This window comes from Heptranchias perlo, chromosome 2 (assembly GCF_035084215.1).
Source record: "Heptranchias perlo isolate sHepPer1 chromosome 2, sHepPer1.hap1, whole genome shotgun sequence".
Taxonomy (NCBI): domain Eukaryota; kingdom Metazoa; phylum Chordata; class Chondrichthyes; order Hexanchiformes; family Hexanchidae; genus Heptranchias; species Heptranchias perlo.
In genome coordinates this window covers 12,349,797-12,365,644 of record NC_090326.1, presented here as the reverse complement: position 1 = coordinate 12,365,644, position 15,848 = coordinate 12,349,797, and the positions used below count along the sequence as shown (strand labels likewise).

Sequence of the window (15,848 nt, the reverse complement as noted above, 5' to 3'; positions counted from 1 at the left end):
TGGTCTCCTCCAGGAACTTGTCCAACTCCCTTTTGAAGGCTTGCAGTGAATCTTCACCCACTGCATGAGCTGGCAACCGATTCCAAAGGTTAATAATCCTCTGGGAAAAAAAAAACCTCCTGACATCTAACCTAGTTCTATGTTTATGCAGCTTGTATGAATGTCCCCTCGTTCTCCCTAACTTATCTAATTCAAATAATCTGTCCACATGTGCACAGTCTAGTTCATCATTTTAAAATACTTCAATCAAGTCTCTTCTAGAGTAAAGAGACCCAGCTCCATAAGCCTATCGTAATTTAGGCTAGAAATTAATCGAGTCGTTCTCCTCTGAACCTTTTCCGAGGCCTCTACATCTCCCACCTGGTGCCAAAACTGGACACAGTATTCTAGATATGGTCTAACCAAGTCCTTGTACAGGTACACTATGGTGCTCTTTGTTTTGTACTGTATTGTCCTAGCTATACATCCTAATGCCCTGTTTGCTTTTGCTATAGCATCTCGGCACTGGTCATAGACCTTTAGAGACTCATGCACTATAACACTCTTTCCCTTTCAACAGACTTTAATTCAGAGCCCATTAAGCCCTACCAACATGCACCCCACTACATTTATCAACATTAAGTGTCATCTGTCAGATGCGGGCCCATTCCACCACTAGATCAGATTGTAATCTTTTCATTTCTTCAAGGGCTCTGCCACCAGCATAGATCTTTGTGCTATATGCGAACTTGCGGACAGTATGAGCAATGCCTTCATTCGGATCGCAAAGGTTAACGGTCCTAACACAGATCCCTCTAGGACTCCACTAGTAATCAGTCTGCACACTGAGCCACTGCCATTAATGACAATCCTCTATGAGAATGCAACAATTTCCCTATCCAACCCACCAGGATCTGCCATCCAATCTCAAAGGACTCTAATTTATATAGCAGTCTATTGTGAGGCACCTTATCAAAAGCTTTTTGACAGTCCAAGTATACAACATCTACTGGGCTACCTTCATCCATCAACCCTGGTAACCTCTTAGAAGAATTCAACCAGATTGATAAGACATAACCTTCTTTTCCAGATGTAAGGAATCTTACAACACCAGGTTATAGTCCAACAATTTTATTTTAAAATCACAAGCTTTCGGAGATTATCCCCTTCGTCAGGTGAATGAGTGAAAGGTTCTCAAATCGCATATCTTATATTAGGCTGGGACACCATCACACCTTTTGATTGGTGTGATGGTGTCCCAGCCTAATATAAGATATGCGATTTGAGAACCTTTCACTCATTCACCTGACGAAGGGGATAATCTCCGAAAGCTTGTGATTTTAAAATAAAATTGTTGGACTATAACCTGGTGTTGTAAGATTCCTTACATTTGTCCACCCCAGTCCATCACCGGCATCTCCACATCATGGCTTCTTTTCCAGAAGCCATGTTATGTGACCCTGAGGCATCCCTTCTAACAACTTTCCTACAACTGAAGGCATTAAAAGACAAAAAGGCCAATTCAGTTGGTAAATTTATTGATGTTATGAAATGTATATATTATTTGAGCTTATATTGTTTAAACCTTTATTTTTGACAGTAGAAATTTTACATTATAACTCTGCTCCAGACCTTGGCTAGCCATAAGCAATAACCCACTGGTATTTAAAATGACATTTTATAAGAGAAGGCATCAATACACTCTTGCACCTCCCAAGTTGTGTTTTATAACATGGTACTCAGCACAGCATATGGAGAGACTTTAATGTTTATTTGCAATGTGTTTTCTGAACTTTAATCAGAATTAAGTCCTCAACCCATCACAATAAAGAGAGAAACTGGAGGAGGAACAGTCAACATCTCAACATCATGATTTTCCACATGGTCATAATTTTTGGGTAAAACCAGTTACTTCCAAATACATTCAAACAAACAAACTCAGAGCTGACAACCTTTGGGCACTGTTGGTAATATTTATTCTAATACTCGAAAGTTTAAAGACTGTGCTGTATATTATCACATTTCCTTCTTTATATTGTTACAGAGGAGCCTAAGTTTTACACAAAAAGGCCAGTGACCAAATGATGCTTTTATTATCACTAGTACAGCTGCTTTTTTTCTGGGTGAGTGGAAGGGAAAGCTGTAAGGGAACAGTGCTTTTACCAGCTCTTCCTTTATTAGTGGAGATGTGACTCTGGCTATTATCCCCTTTCTCAGGCATCCTTTTTTTTTGTTTTGCTATTTTGAAGATTGGAAAAGGATTTAAGCTTCTCAATTTAAAAAAAAATCCTCACTACTAAGAATCACAATACAGCTAATAGCAAAAAGGTCATCTGCATAAAATTTCCAGTGTCGACATTTTACAAATTAAACCTGAACAGAATAGCAGAGTACCTTTTTTTAAAAATTAAATATGACAGTTAGTGTGAATTCACCTTAAAAAAGTAATAAATTCATTGAAATGACTTACAATGCAAAGTACAAAACATTTTTAGTAAAAAAGATATCAGAGAATGGATAAGTACACATTTAGACCACAAAGTTAACATGTATATTTCAGTACACAAGGGTTAAGCAATAGTGTGTTATATTCCTAAGAAGGCTAGAACAACATAGATGGATTTGCTTCAATTCTAGATGAGCAAATTAAAGTGACCAGAGCGTTCAGTTTGATCCCTGGGCAACACCACATTATCAGATATACAATAGGTCGAAGTGTCACTACGTGCTGAGGCTCTATCTGTCCCTGGCCATGCTGCCATGGAAAGCTCCATCCATTCTGCCCCATCTATTCTTCGTGGAAAAGTTTGTGCAGAAAAACGCCTTTGACCACAAGGCGATCAGCAAGTGGTCCACACGTAACGTCCTCGAGACCATGAGGAAAAAGGAGATGGTGGATCCTATCGGTTGGTTCCCCGAGCAGACTGTGAATGTCATTTGGCAGAACGCCTCATCGCCAGAGCTTTCAAACAAGCACCAAGACCTAGCTTGGCTGGTGGTGAGAAGGGCCCTTCCCGTCAGAACCTTCATGCACTCCCGGAGTCTCAGCGCCACCGCGCGCTGTCCCCGAGAAGGCTGCGGTGGGGACGAGACCATCGCCCATCTCCTTCTGGAATGTGCCTTTGCAAAGAAGGTCTGGAGAGAGATGCAGTGGTATCTGTCCAGGTTCGTCCCGAGCAGTTCCGTAACAGTACTCTGTGCTGTTTGGGCTGTTCCCAGGGACGCACACCGAGACAGACATCAACTGCTGCTGGAAGACCATCAACTCAGTGAGAGATGCCCTTTAGTCTGCCCGAAACTTGCTGGTCTTCCAGTGCAAGGAGCTGTCCTCGAATGAGTGTTGCAGACTGGCACATTCCAAGGTCCAGGACTACGTGCTCAGGGACGCACTGAAGCTGGGTGCGGCCGCTGCAAAGGCTCTGTGGGGAAAGGCAACCGTTTAGAGCCTTTCCGCCATTGTACACCGAGGGGTTGCAATCAGGGAAAAACCCCCGTGGGCAGAATGTAAAATACAAATTTATGTAATGAAATGTAATGTGCCTGTAATGAATCTGTAATCAACAAGTTGTATTGATTGTATTGCAATGAGGCACCCTAGAGTGTCATGAACTGTAATTACATTCGATGTGTAACTGTATTGTTGGAATCATATTTGAACTTGCTGTAACCTGTGAATTGTATAATCTGTATTGTGTACGTTTGAAATGTGATGACAACTGTATTATGTATTGTTGCAAATTTTATGAATAAAGTATATTTTTTGAAAAATATATACATTAGGTCCATCAGGATCTGAGAAGAAAACAGATAGGTTAACATTTTCAGCACAGACCATTCTTCAGACATCAATCAGTTCTGACAATGGGTCTACACATGAAACATTAACTTGGCTTTTCTCTTTTTAGATTCTACAGAATTGCTGTGTATTTGCAACATCTTCTATTTTTATAGAAGGAACATCGATTTGAGCCCACGTTATACTGTCCTTCTGCGATCAGGATAGAGATCAAGAGGCTCCAAAAAGATGAAGGAAAAAGCTGAAGGGAGAACTGTCTCCAGGCAATTGTTGCATCTGTTGGTGGTTGATGCTGAGTGACCAAGCTGGGATCAAGTTGCCCATCGCATCCTCTAAGCTGCAGTCTCTTTATGATCCATGGAGACCAAAAGACTAGCATGAGCAAAAACTAATGATGAAACATGTTGTTTCTGGATGTTCTGCAGACCATCGCATTGTAGTATTTTTGACAAATTGCCAGTTAGCTTATCATTTTGGTCAGCCAGCGCAGCACTTGGTATGTGTTTCAGGAAATGGGACTTACTCTTGCTGCTGTCAATGTTCTGGGAAACTTCAAGGTTTACAAGACGCATATCATTATAGAACCACTCTCCAATCCAGGACACCAACAAGAAGTCCAGAAAATACAGGTAGTCTGTTAATGGACTCAGAAATGATTTATTTCATTGTTTACTTTTTTGGGGGAGCAGTAGATAAAAGTTGGAATGGATGTATGGGCAGTTCAACTGTTGGGCTGGGTTCAATCAGATGACATTTTGCAATGCAAGCTCTCCCCAGATAGTTTTCACTCATTCCTTGCAATGATGAGCTTCCACAGGCACTTCCTACAAACCAAAACTTCATCTAATGCGCAAAGTATTTAGCACAGCAGGCCTCTGGGCAAACAACGAACCTGCTTACCAATGTTACATGTACATTGGAAGTAGTACGGAATATCACCGTACAAAATCCTAAAGGGTTTTGATGGAGTAAATAAGGACAAACTGTTTCCAGTGGCAGAAGGGTCAGTAACCAGAGAACATAGATTTGAGGTGATCGGCAAAAGAGCCAGAGGCGACATGAGGAAACATTTTTTTACGCAGCGAATTGTAATGATCTGGAATGCACTGCCTGAAAGGGTGGTGGAGGCAGATTCACTGGTAACTTTCAACAGGGAATTGGATAAATCCTTGAAGGGAAAAAAATTACAGGGCTATGGGGAAAGAGCAGGGGAATGGGACTAATTGGATAGCTGTTTCAAAGAGCCGGCACAGGCATGATGGGCCGACTGGCCTCCTCCTGTGCTGTACCCACTATGATACTTTGCTTACCCTTTAAAACCAGTGGAAAATAACACACTGACAGATTATGTGATTCAAGCTGGATACTAAAAATTAGTTTTTAATTAAAAGATGGAAGCAAGATAGATCAATAACCAGACTGAGTACAATAATAGAATACATGGTGTCTCACCAATACTTTGTTTTAAAACGATAAATTTCCAAAAACTTCAGCAATTCTTATAAAATTGGACCACATGTCCGTAAAAAAGCTTTCATGCCAGGAGGACAAGCCAAAGTCTCCTCCATTTGCCTCTGACCCAAATAATGGTCCAGCAAGAAGGGAATCCAGCTAGTTTATAAGCCTTGCTTCCCTTTTGATGTCAAGCTGATACAACAGGAAGATAAAAAGATCACGACGTTTCAGGTTCTTGACCATTTTTCCACAGAAAGGATTTGGAAAAGAATTACATTTAATTGGTGGGTTTTCAAAGCAAAGTGTATTCACAGAAGTTTTTTTTTTTAAAAAGCTGGTTGAAATGCTCATAAGCTAGGCATTAAAGTTGTTCCTGCAAAAACTGTAAACAATAAGCAATTCATTAGACTGTTTCAGCAATTGCTGAACACCTAACACCCATTGTGTTCGACATTTCCAGTCCCCAGCGTTCAGTACAGGCCCTCCCATCGGGTCATAAACACAGGGACATAGAAACAGAAACACTCACTGATAGTCAAGTTTTTTTTTAAGAATAGAAAGCTGCAAGGACATGATTTCGCCAAACTCAGAAGGTAACATAAAACATGCAGATGGACAGTTAGTAATTATTTTGTTTAAGTCAAGGAAGATGACCTACCGATGAGGGGAAGTGTAGTGTTTTCACTATTTTATAGTATTACTCAAAGACATAAAGTACTGGTTGAACTATTGCTTTGTATGTTCACTTGCTGTAAAATAAATCAGCTTAACGATTCTTATCTGGCCTGGTCTTACCAAGTGTGACCCAAACTTCCTTCAAAATTGATCCAAGTTTTCAATCAAAAATAGATTTCAAAAGATATCAGGGCAACCTCTCAGAATCCTGGCAAGCAGGACAAAACAAAACTGAGAGAGTTGTGCTCACAGGACACCTTGACGGAAAGGTGGTAAATGTGGACAGATGACAGCCTGCTGGTCAATATTAATTATTTCCATCATCTGTGTTAGACTTGGCATCTGTTAGGCAACGCAACTAACTCAGTCCTAAATTACATATTGCGTCTTCTTAGACACAAAATCTATTTTGTCTTGATGTGGAGCTGCCTAGAAGCGATTGACAAAAAGGGAAGAATAATTTCCTTGAAGCTGCAGACCACTTTGCGTATTCCACACTCCTCCCACTCAGAGAAACACAAACAGTCCTCCCAGAAACCAGACCATTTTAAAATTCTCACAATACTGACAAGCTATAAATTTCTATAGATATATTTAACATAAAACATGATAGACCCTTGGGTCTGTCTTATTCTCCATAAGACGTGTGCAGTAACAATGTTCCAGAGAGCACAAACAATTTAATTTCTTGAAACTAAACAGTTCCAATTTTAAAATAAATTTACCTTTTTGTCCTTTGACATAATTCTCTCTGCAGTTCTGCATTAGTTGCAGGATCCACTTGTGCTGGGCCACAATACACTTCCAGGCAGGGTCACCTGGTGCGTGGAGATCGGACAGGTATCTGCAATCATGATGAACATAATGTTTAAAATCACAGCAAACTGCAAAACATAAAGAACACAGTTTTCAAGCTGAAGTTCTTTTATTTCTTTCTTCAACAATTTTGTCTTCTCCTGAAGACAGTCACTTATTGATAGACACAGTTCCATGGCATCTGATGCAGTCCAATGCCTTCCCCAAGTGGCTGCTATTCTCATCACGTCAGTAACGTTGGCAGGTTCTCCTACTATGAGGGTACCACAGCTGAGCCTGATCTGGTCTTCACCAGAGTTCCACATGCATGCATTCACAACAGGAATTATTAGATAGCGATCAGGAGTGAGAACTCTGATCAATTTTCATCTCTGTAACCTAGGGGCAATGTGACCAATTATAGCATCCTGTCATTGCTGAGATCAGCTAACTCTGCACAGACTGGGTGAATCAGTTATTTATCACAAACTGAACCACTGGGGGATAGCCACACTGAAGTTCTAATATTGTTCTTACCGCCATCAGCACTATTCAGTTTTCAGTCATACATTTTATCATCCTTCATAATGTATGACAAGACCAAGACCAAACCACATTATATGAAACTGCTTATGCCCTCCATTCGTCACGATCCTTCTGCAGCTGTTGATCTGACCAATCACACCTTCACCTCCACCGTTGGATCCCCTTGACCCCACTAAAACTCGCATGCTTGGGTGAATGAAAGCCATGGGGAAGTATCCTTCAGCATCCACATCCCCCAGCCCCTTCCAATCCCACTTTGTTCTACATCTGTCCCTGAAAGATACTCTCCCCGCAAGTCACTTACAACCCCGCTTCCAAACTACCAACTTTCTATCCTTATGCCCTCCAATTGTCACGATCCTTCTGCAGCTGTTGATCTGATCAATCATACCCTCACCTCCACTGTTGGATGCCCTTGACCCCACTAACACCCTTATTCTCTCCCAGCCTGGTTGCTCTCCCTGGTTTGGTCCCCATCTTCTCTCTCTCAAACTCAAGGGCCATATATCTGGCGCACAACCATCCAGCGCCAGATTTGGTAGGCTATATTGAGCTCATCAGGTCTTGCTCTCCTCTGCTAAAACTGCTCACTACTCCAGGATCATCCTGGAAATCAAAGGCAACCTACAGCTCCTTTTCTCCACTATCAGCTGTCATCTTAAACCCATCTCCTCTGCCCCATCCTTCCTCACCTCCAACAAGTGCAAGAGCTCATGGACTTCTTTGTCACTTAGGTTGAGACCATCTGTTCAGCTGCCTCTACCACACCCCTTCCCTTCCCCTTGCCCACTAAGCCATAGCTCCCCAAGTTTGCCCCCTGCCCTAGTCCTGAACTCGTGTCATTTTTAATTTCTCTCCTATCTCCACCAATGACTCTCTTGAGCTCATCTTGTCCATGAGACCCACCTCCTATTATCTTGACCCCATTCCCACTAAACTGCTGATTATCCAACTTCCCTTTTTGGCCCCTATGCCAGCCGACATTATAAATGGTTCCCCCTAAAGGACTGTCCACTTCCTTTTAAAACTGCCACCATCACCCCTGCTCAAAAGGCCCCCACTCAGCCCCTCTGTCCTTGCAAGCTACCTCCCCATCGCCTTTATTACCTCATCCATGCCTTTGTAACCTCTAGACTTGACCACTCCAATGCTCTCCTGGCCGGCCTCCTCTTTTCCAACCTCCATAAACTTGAGCTCATCCAAAACTCTGTTGCCAGTATCCTAACTCGCACCAAGTCCCGTTCACCCATCACCCCTTGGGCTCGCTGACCTAAATTGCGTCCCGGACCGGGAGCCATCGATTTTAAAATTCTCATCCTTGTTTTCAAATCCCTCCATGGCCTTGACCCTCTGTCAGCTCCTCCAGCCCTACATCCCTCCAAGATCTCTGCGCTCCTCCAATTCTTGCCCCTTGCGCATCCCCGATTTTAATCACTCAACCATTGGCGACCAGCCTTCAGCTGCCTGGGCCCTAAGCTCTGGAATTCCCTCCCTAAACCTCTCCACTTCTCTCTCCTCCTTTGAAACGCTCCTTAAAACCTACCTCTTTGGCCAGGCTTTTGCCCACCTGCCCTAATATCTCCTTAGGTGGCTCGGTGCCAAATTTTACTTGAAAATCACTCCTGTGAAGCACCTTGGGACGTTTTACCACGTTAAAGGTGCTTTATAAATGCAAGTTGTTGTTATTTTTGTCCTTGCTAACTACCTCCCCATCGCCAACGTCCCTTTTCTTTCCAAAGTCCTTGAACGTGAATGTTTGAATTGTTCCAATCAGGTTTCCTCCCCTTTCCCAGCACTAAAACAGCCCCAATGAAAAAGGCACAAATGACATCCTCTATGACTATGACCATGATGCACTATCTCTCTGTCTCCTTTTTGAATTCTCTTCAGCCTTTGACATACTCAACCACACCATCCTCCTCTCCTCCACTGTCCAGTTTATTGGGACTGCTCTCGCTTGGTTCCACCCTTACCTATCCAATTGTAGCCAAAGCATCTCCAGCAATGGCTTCTCTTCACTTGCATCATTACCTCTGGAGTCCCCAAGGATATATCCTTGGTCCCCTCCTCTTCCTCAACTACATGTTGCCTCTTTGTGTCACCATCCAAAGACATGGGGCCAGGTTCCAGATGTAAGCTGACCACGTTCTACCTCTCCACCACCTCTCTTGAACCCTCCACTGCCTCTGTGCTTTCAGACTGCTTGTCAAACATCCAGTCCTCGACGAGCCGCAATTTCTTCCAGTTAAACATTGGGAAGACTGAAGCCATTGTCTTCAGACTTCTGCACAAACTCTGTACCCTTGCCACTGATTCCATTCTTTCCCGGGCCACTATCTCAGGTTGAACCAGACTGTTCACTACCTCGGTGTCCTAATTGATCCCTAGCTGAGTTTCCCACGCCATAAGCAGATTGAATAGTAACTTCCAAAAGATAATTAGATATATACTTGAAAATAAACAATTTGCATGGGCATAGGGACAGAGCAGGGGGATGGGACTAATTGGATAGCTCAAAGAGCCGCAGAGGCATGATGGGCCAAATGGCCTCCTTCTATAATATCCTCTCCATCACAAAGATCACCTACTTCCACCTCTGTAACATCGCCCGTCTCTGCCCGACTCACCCTACTGCCAAAACCCTCAACCACGCCTTTGTCACCTCCAGACATGACTATTTCAATGCTCTCCTGGCCAGCTTCACATCCTCCATAAACTTCAGGTCATCCAAAACTCTGCTGCCCATATCCTGCTCACCTATCACCCTGTGCTTGCTGACCTACATTGACTTTAGGTCTCCCAATGCCTCAAATCACAGAATCATAGAATATTACAGTACAGTAGACCCATTTGGCCCATTGTTCGAACAGCTATCCAATTAGTCCCACTCCCCTGCTCTTTCCCCATATCCCTGAAAATTTATTCCTTTTCAAGTATATATCCAATTCCCTTTTGAAAGTTACTACTGAATCTGCTTCCACCACCCTTTGATTCCAGATCGTAACAACTCATCTCTCCTCTGATTCTTTTGCCAATTATCTTACATCTGTGTCCACTGGTTACTGACCCACCTGCCAGTGGAAACAGTTTCTCCTTATTCACTATCAAAACTCCCCATAATTTTGAACACCTCTATTAAGTCTCTCCTTAATCTTCTCTGGTCTGAGAACAACCCTAGCATCTCCAGTCACTCCACATGAAGTCCCTTATCCCTGGTATCATTCTAGTAAATCTCTTCACCCTTTCCAAGGCCTGGACATGCTTTCTAAAGTGTGGTGCCCAGAATTGGACACAATACTCTAGCTGAGGCCTAATCAATGATTTATGACGGTTTACCATAAGTTGCTTGCTTTTGTACTCTATGCCTCTACTTACAAAGCCAAGGATCCCATATGCTTTTTTTTAAAAAAACAGCTTTCTCAACTTGTCCTGCCACCTTCAAAGACTTGTGTACGTCCACCACCAAGTCTCTCTGTTCTTGCATCCCCTTTAAAATTGTACCATTTAGCTTATACTTCCTCTCCTCATTCTTCCTCCCAAAATGCTTCACTTCACACTTCTCTGCATTAAATTTCATCTGTAATGCATCTGTAATTCACCAGTCTGTCTGTATCCTCCTCGACTGGATGCATTCTAAGAAAACCAGAGGAAGAGCCAGTGAACTTCTCTGCACAAACAAACTCATCCATGAGGAGCAATGCCAAGAGCTTTCAAGCTGTTGTACCTCAAATTCTATTCATGACCAATATCTGACGACAATATTGAGTTTTATATCCAACGTGCTGCCAAATAAAATTGGATTTTTGTTTTATCTTTAAAAAAAAAGATAACTTTGTCGCTCTATGGGTGACTGCACCGATGGCGAAATACTGAACCATACAGGCAAGAGATCGCAGATTTCAATCCCTGATCAACGCTGAGTTAAATCATCCATGGTGGTGGTGGGAGAGGGTAATCCTGACTGAGCTAACATAGCATAGACCAGGGACTCAACTCACATCTTTCTGTTGGCCTCAATGTCCCCAAGTTTGGGAAGGGAGGGGGTGGGAGAAAAAGAAAATCAGTAAAAGTTCCTGCATCTTTTAGCTATTTAGTGACCTTGCAAGAAAGTTCATGTGTGCATATCAGGTGAAGCAAGATTTCACTCAGCTGTGATCAAATAGTTTGCCATCACTAACCATTTACGCTTACAAATGAAAAATGGCCACTTGGGGCAAGGCTGCCAGTTCCTATGGAACAACTTACATTTATAAAGCACCTTTAATGAAGGAGAACATTCCGAGACACTTCACAGTTTGAGGTGTTCCAACGTGTTGTGTGGCACTATCACCGTGCTATAAGGATAGATTCAGAACAGATCTAGCAGTTCAAAACTGGGCATCCATGAGGCGCTTTGGGCCATCAGCAGCAGCAGAATTGTATTCCAGCACAATCTGTAACCTCATGGCCCGGCATATTCCTCACTCTACCATTACCAACAAACCAGGGGATCAACCCTGGTTCACTGAGGAGTGTAGAAGAGCATGCCAGGAGCAGCACCAGGCGTACCTAAAAATGAGGTGCCAACCTGGTGAAGCTACAACTCAGGACTACATGCATGCTAAACAGCGGAAGCAACATGCTATAGACAGAGTTAAGCGATTCCACAACCAACGGATCAGATCAAAGCTCTGCAGTCCTGCCACATCCAGTCGTGAACGGTGGTGGACAATTAAACAACTAACGGGAGGAGGAGGCTCTGCAAACATCCCCATCCTCAACGATGGCGGAGACCAGCACGTGAGTGCAAAAGACAAGGCTGAAGCGTTTGCAACCATCTTCAGCCAGAAGTGACGAGTGGATGATCCATCTCGGCCTCCTCCCGATATCCCCACCATCACAGAAGCCAGTCTTCAGCCAATTCGATTCACTCCACGTGATATCAAGAAATGGCTGAGTGCACTGGATACAGCAAAGGCTATGGGCCCCGACAACATCCCGGTTGTAGTGCTGAAGACTTGTGCTCCAGAACTAGCTGCGCCTCTAGCCAAGCTGTTCCAGTACAGCTACAACATTGGCATCTACCCAACAATGTGGAAAATTGCCCAGGTATGTCCTGTCCACAAACAGCAGAACAAATCCAATCCGGCCAATTACCGCCCAGTCTACTCTCAATCATCAGCAAAGTGATGGAAGGTGTCGTCAACAGTGCTATCAAGCGGCACTTACTCACCAATAACCTGCTCACTGATGCTCAGTTTGGGTTCCGCCAGGACCACTCGGCTCCAGACCTCATTACAGCGTTGGTCCAAACATGGACAAAAGAGCTGAATTCCAGAGGTGAGGTGAGAGTGACTGCCCTTGACATCAAGGCAGCATTTGACTGAGTGTGGCACCAAGGAGCCCTAGTAAAATTGAAGCCAATGGGAATCAGGGGGAAAAATTCTCCAGTGGCTGGAATCATACCTAGCACAAAGGAAGATGGCAGTAGTTGGTGGAGGCCAATCATCTCAGCCCCAGGACATTGCTGCAGGAGTTCCTCAAGACAGTGTCCTAGGCCCAACCATCTTCAGCTGCTCCATCAATGACCTTCCCTCAATCATAAGGTCAGAAATGGGCATGTTCGCTGATGATTGCACAGTGTTCAGTTCCATTCGCAACCCCTCAGATAATGAAGCAGTCCGAGCTCGCATGCAGCAAGACCTGGACAACATCCAGGCTTGGGCTGATAAGTGGCAAGTAACATTCGTGCCAGACAAGTGCCAGGCAATGACCATCTCCAACAAGAGAGAGTCTAACCACCTCCCCTTGACATTCAACGGCATTACCATCGCCGAATCCCCCACCATCAACATCCTGGGGGTCACCATTGACCAGAAACTTAACTGGACCAGCCATAAAAACACTGTGGCTACAAGAGCAGGTCAGAGGCTGGGTATTCTGCGGCGAGTGACTCACCTCTTGACTCCCCAAAGCCTTTCCACCATCTACAAGGTACAAGTCAGGAGTGTGATGGAATACTCTCCACTTGCCTGGATGAGTGCAGCTCCAACAACACAAGAAGCTCGACACCATCCAGGACAAAGCAGCCCACTTGATTGGCACCCCATCCACCACCCTAAATATTCACTCCCTTCACCACCGGCGCACAGTGGCTGCAGTGTGTACCATCCACAGGATGCACTGCGGCAACTCGCCAAGGCTTCTTCGACGGCACCTCCCAAACCCGCGACCTCTACCACCTAGAAGGACAAGAGCAGCACGCACATGGGAACAACACCACCTGCACGTTCCCCTCCAAGTCACACACCATCCCGACTTGGAAATATATCGCCGTTCCTTCATTGTCGCTGGGTCAAAATCCTGGAACTCCCTACCTAACAGCACTGTGGGAGAACCTTCACCACACGGACTGCAGCGGTTCAAGAAGGCGGCTCACCACCACCTTCTCAAGGGCAATTAGGGATGGGCACTAAATGCCGGCCTCGCCAGCGATGTCCTCATCCCACGAACAAATTTTAAAAAGTCAGACTCGAGAGCATCGGTGGTGAATTGGGGAAGGTGACCCACGGCCTGGTCAAACAGGTATGTTTTAAGGTGGCTTTTTTGGGTGGGGAAAGATGAAGCAAGGCAGAGGTGTTATGGGAGAGTGTTCCAGAGTGTGGCAGTGACTTGAATGAAGGCTCTGCCAGTGACGGCTCAGATATCCGAGGGAACACATAACAAACCAGAATTGGAAAAGTGGAGGATGCAAAAAGTTACAGACAAAGGGAGTCAGCAAATAGGTGAGGATGAGGATTTTAAAGTTGATATGCCGATGGAAACATTCCAGAGAAGGACAGCAAGGATAGGAATAATCGATGAGAGGGGGTTTGTGCGATGCAGGATGGGGCTGTGGAGTCCTGGATGAGTTGGAGTTTGTGCAGGGTGGAGCTTTGGAGGCCTGTGAGAAAACCATTGGAAAAATCAAATCTGGGAGATGACAAAGGCTTGAATAAGGGTTTCAGCATCAGTGGAAGTGAGGGATGGACAAAGACAATAATAATTTGGAGACAGAAGTAGGTGGTCTTAATGACGGATTGGATATAGGGTTTGAGACGAAGCTTAGGATCCAGCAGGACATCGGTGCTGTGTACCACCAAATTAAACGAGCATTGTTAAGAAGACGGAACAGAATCAGGCTTGGGTGCAGAGATTCCGGCGGGTGCTGAACAGGTTGGTTACAGTCTTGCCATCGTTGAACTACAGAAATTCTGATTCAGCCCTGACTTGGGTGTCAGACAGACAACTGGACAGCACAGCTCTCGTTGTGGATTCAAAGCTGGCTGTGGAAGGGTAATACGGATGAAAGCTGAACACTTGCGTGCAGATTATGACACAGAGCAGCAGCCCATAACTTAGGAACAGGAGGTCAAGAATGGTACCTTGGACCACACAAAAAGTGAGCATGTGGGCATGGGCCAAGGAATCTTGGAGGAGATGTGCTCGCTCCGGAACCCTTCTCCTAGCATGACTTACTAGTTTTGGGAGAGAAGAAATTTGGGGGGAATGGCAAGCTATTCTTTACGGTTTTCTGTTAGATATAATACCCATATAAACAGAAAGGAAGATTAATTCCTCCGTCCTGTTGCACTCTCCAGTTCTAAATTTTCTTGCACCAACATTTCTTTGTGGCTTTTTCTATTTTTATCCCTCCTTTTAGGACAACGTTTTTCCCAGCATGAAAACATTAGCTTATTTACAAAACTCAACATATTTAGGCAGCTAATGCACAATGTCACAGGTTCAATCTCCTATTCTACTGAGTACCAGGTGTCAGCTGCACTCGTGAGAAGACTCCGACCAGAATGCAGTCCATCTCCCGAAAATGAGGGGGTAAGAAGGGAAAATCGGATGGCAAGTCATCCTTGGGAACTTTAGTGCGTCTGCTAGCAGCCAATTCAGAAAGACATTAGGAGTCCAGGTCACCTGCCTAATCCCTGAGCCACAGCCAGTACATGGCCTAGGAATTTCATACTCTTTTAAAAAAATAAATGAACATTTGAAAGTAAAATATTTACTTAGCAAATTCTCCTCACAGACACAGACAATGCTCCTTTTCTATCTCCAACACCACCTGAATACATTCGACTGCAACTTTATACAAGAATAATGAACCTCACAAAATGTTAAATGAATTAACTTAGAAAATGCTTCTTAAAGTTCAATTTGTCTCTCAAAAATGTTTCACATTCAATTGACATTGCTCCAACCTCCCATCCCATGAACTTTATGCTTTTTCCATCGTGTTACTCACTACCAACTAAATGTTTAGGACTAGTCGATGAGATACACTTTTAAAGCATAAAGCTTCAAATCACCCAAGTAAGCTTGTGTGCCAAGAAAACTGGCTGAAGAAAGCTTTAATTGATCTAAACAATGCACAGCCAACTTTTAAACTTAAGCTCCCATATTTATACTAACGATACCTAGTTCTACCTTTCTAAAACTTCTCTTGACCGACAACCAAGGCCATGATGTGGACTGCCTGTCCAACCTCAAAGTCTGGGTAAGTTTTCAGCGTATGCTATAAACTCTATTCCCTTGCCATCTCCCTTCCTGATGACTCACTCAGGCTGAACAA

General features: G+C 44.0%; 1 protein-coding gene across 2 annotated transcripts in view; it reads right to left on the bottom strand.

Annotated features, from left to right (window-relative positions):
* The window catches only part of exoc2 (exocyst complex component 2), a 294,362-nt gene that overhangs the window by 149,095 nt on the left and 129,419 nt on the right, over positions 1-15,848 (bottom strand). For both annotated transcript variants that reach the window (XM_068000284.1, XM_068000293.1), the window contains exon 11: positions 6,631-6,749. In XM_068000284.1, the coding sequence (XP_067856385.1) occupies positions 6,631-6,749 (119 nt within the window). The remainder of the gene's footprint in view (positions 1-6,630; positions 6,750-15,848) is intronic.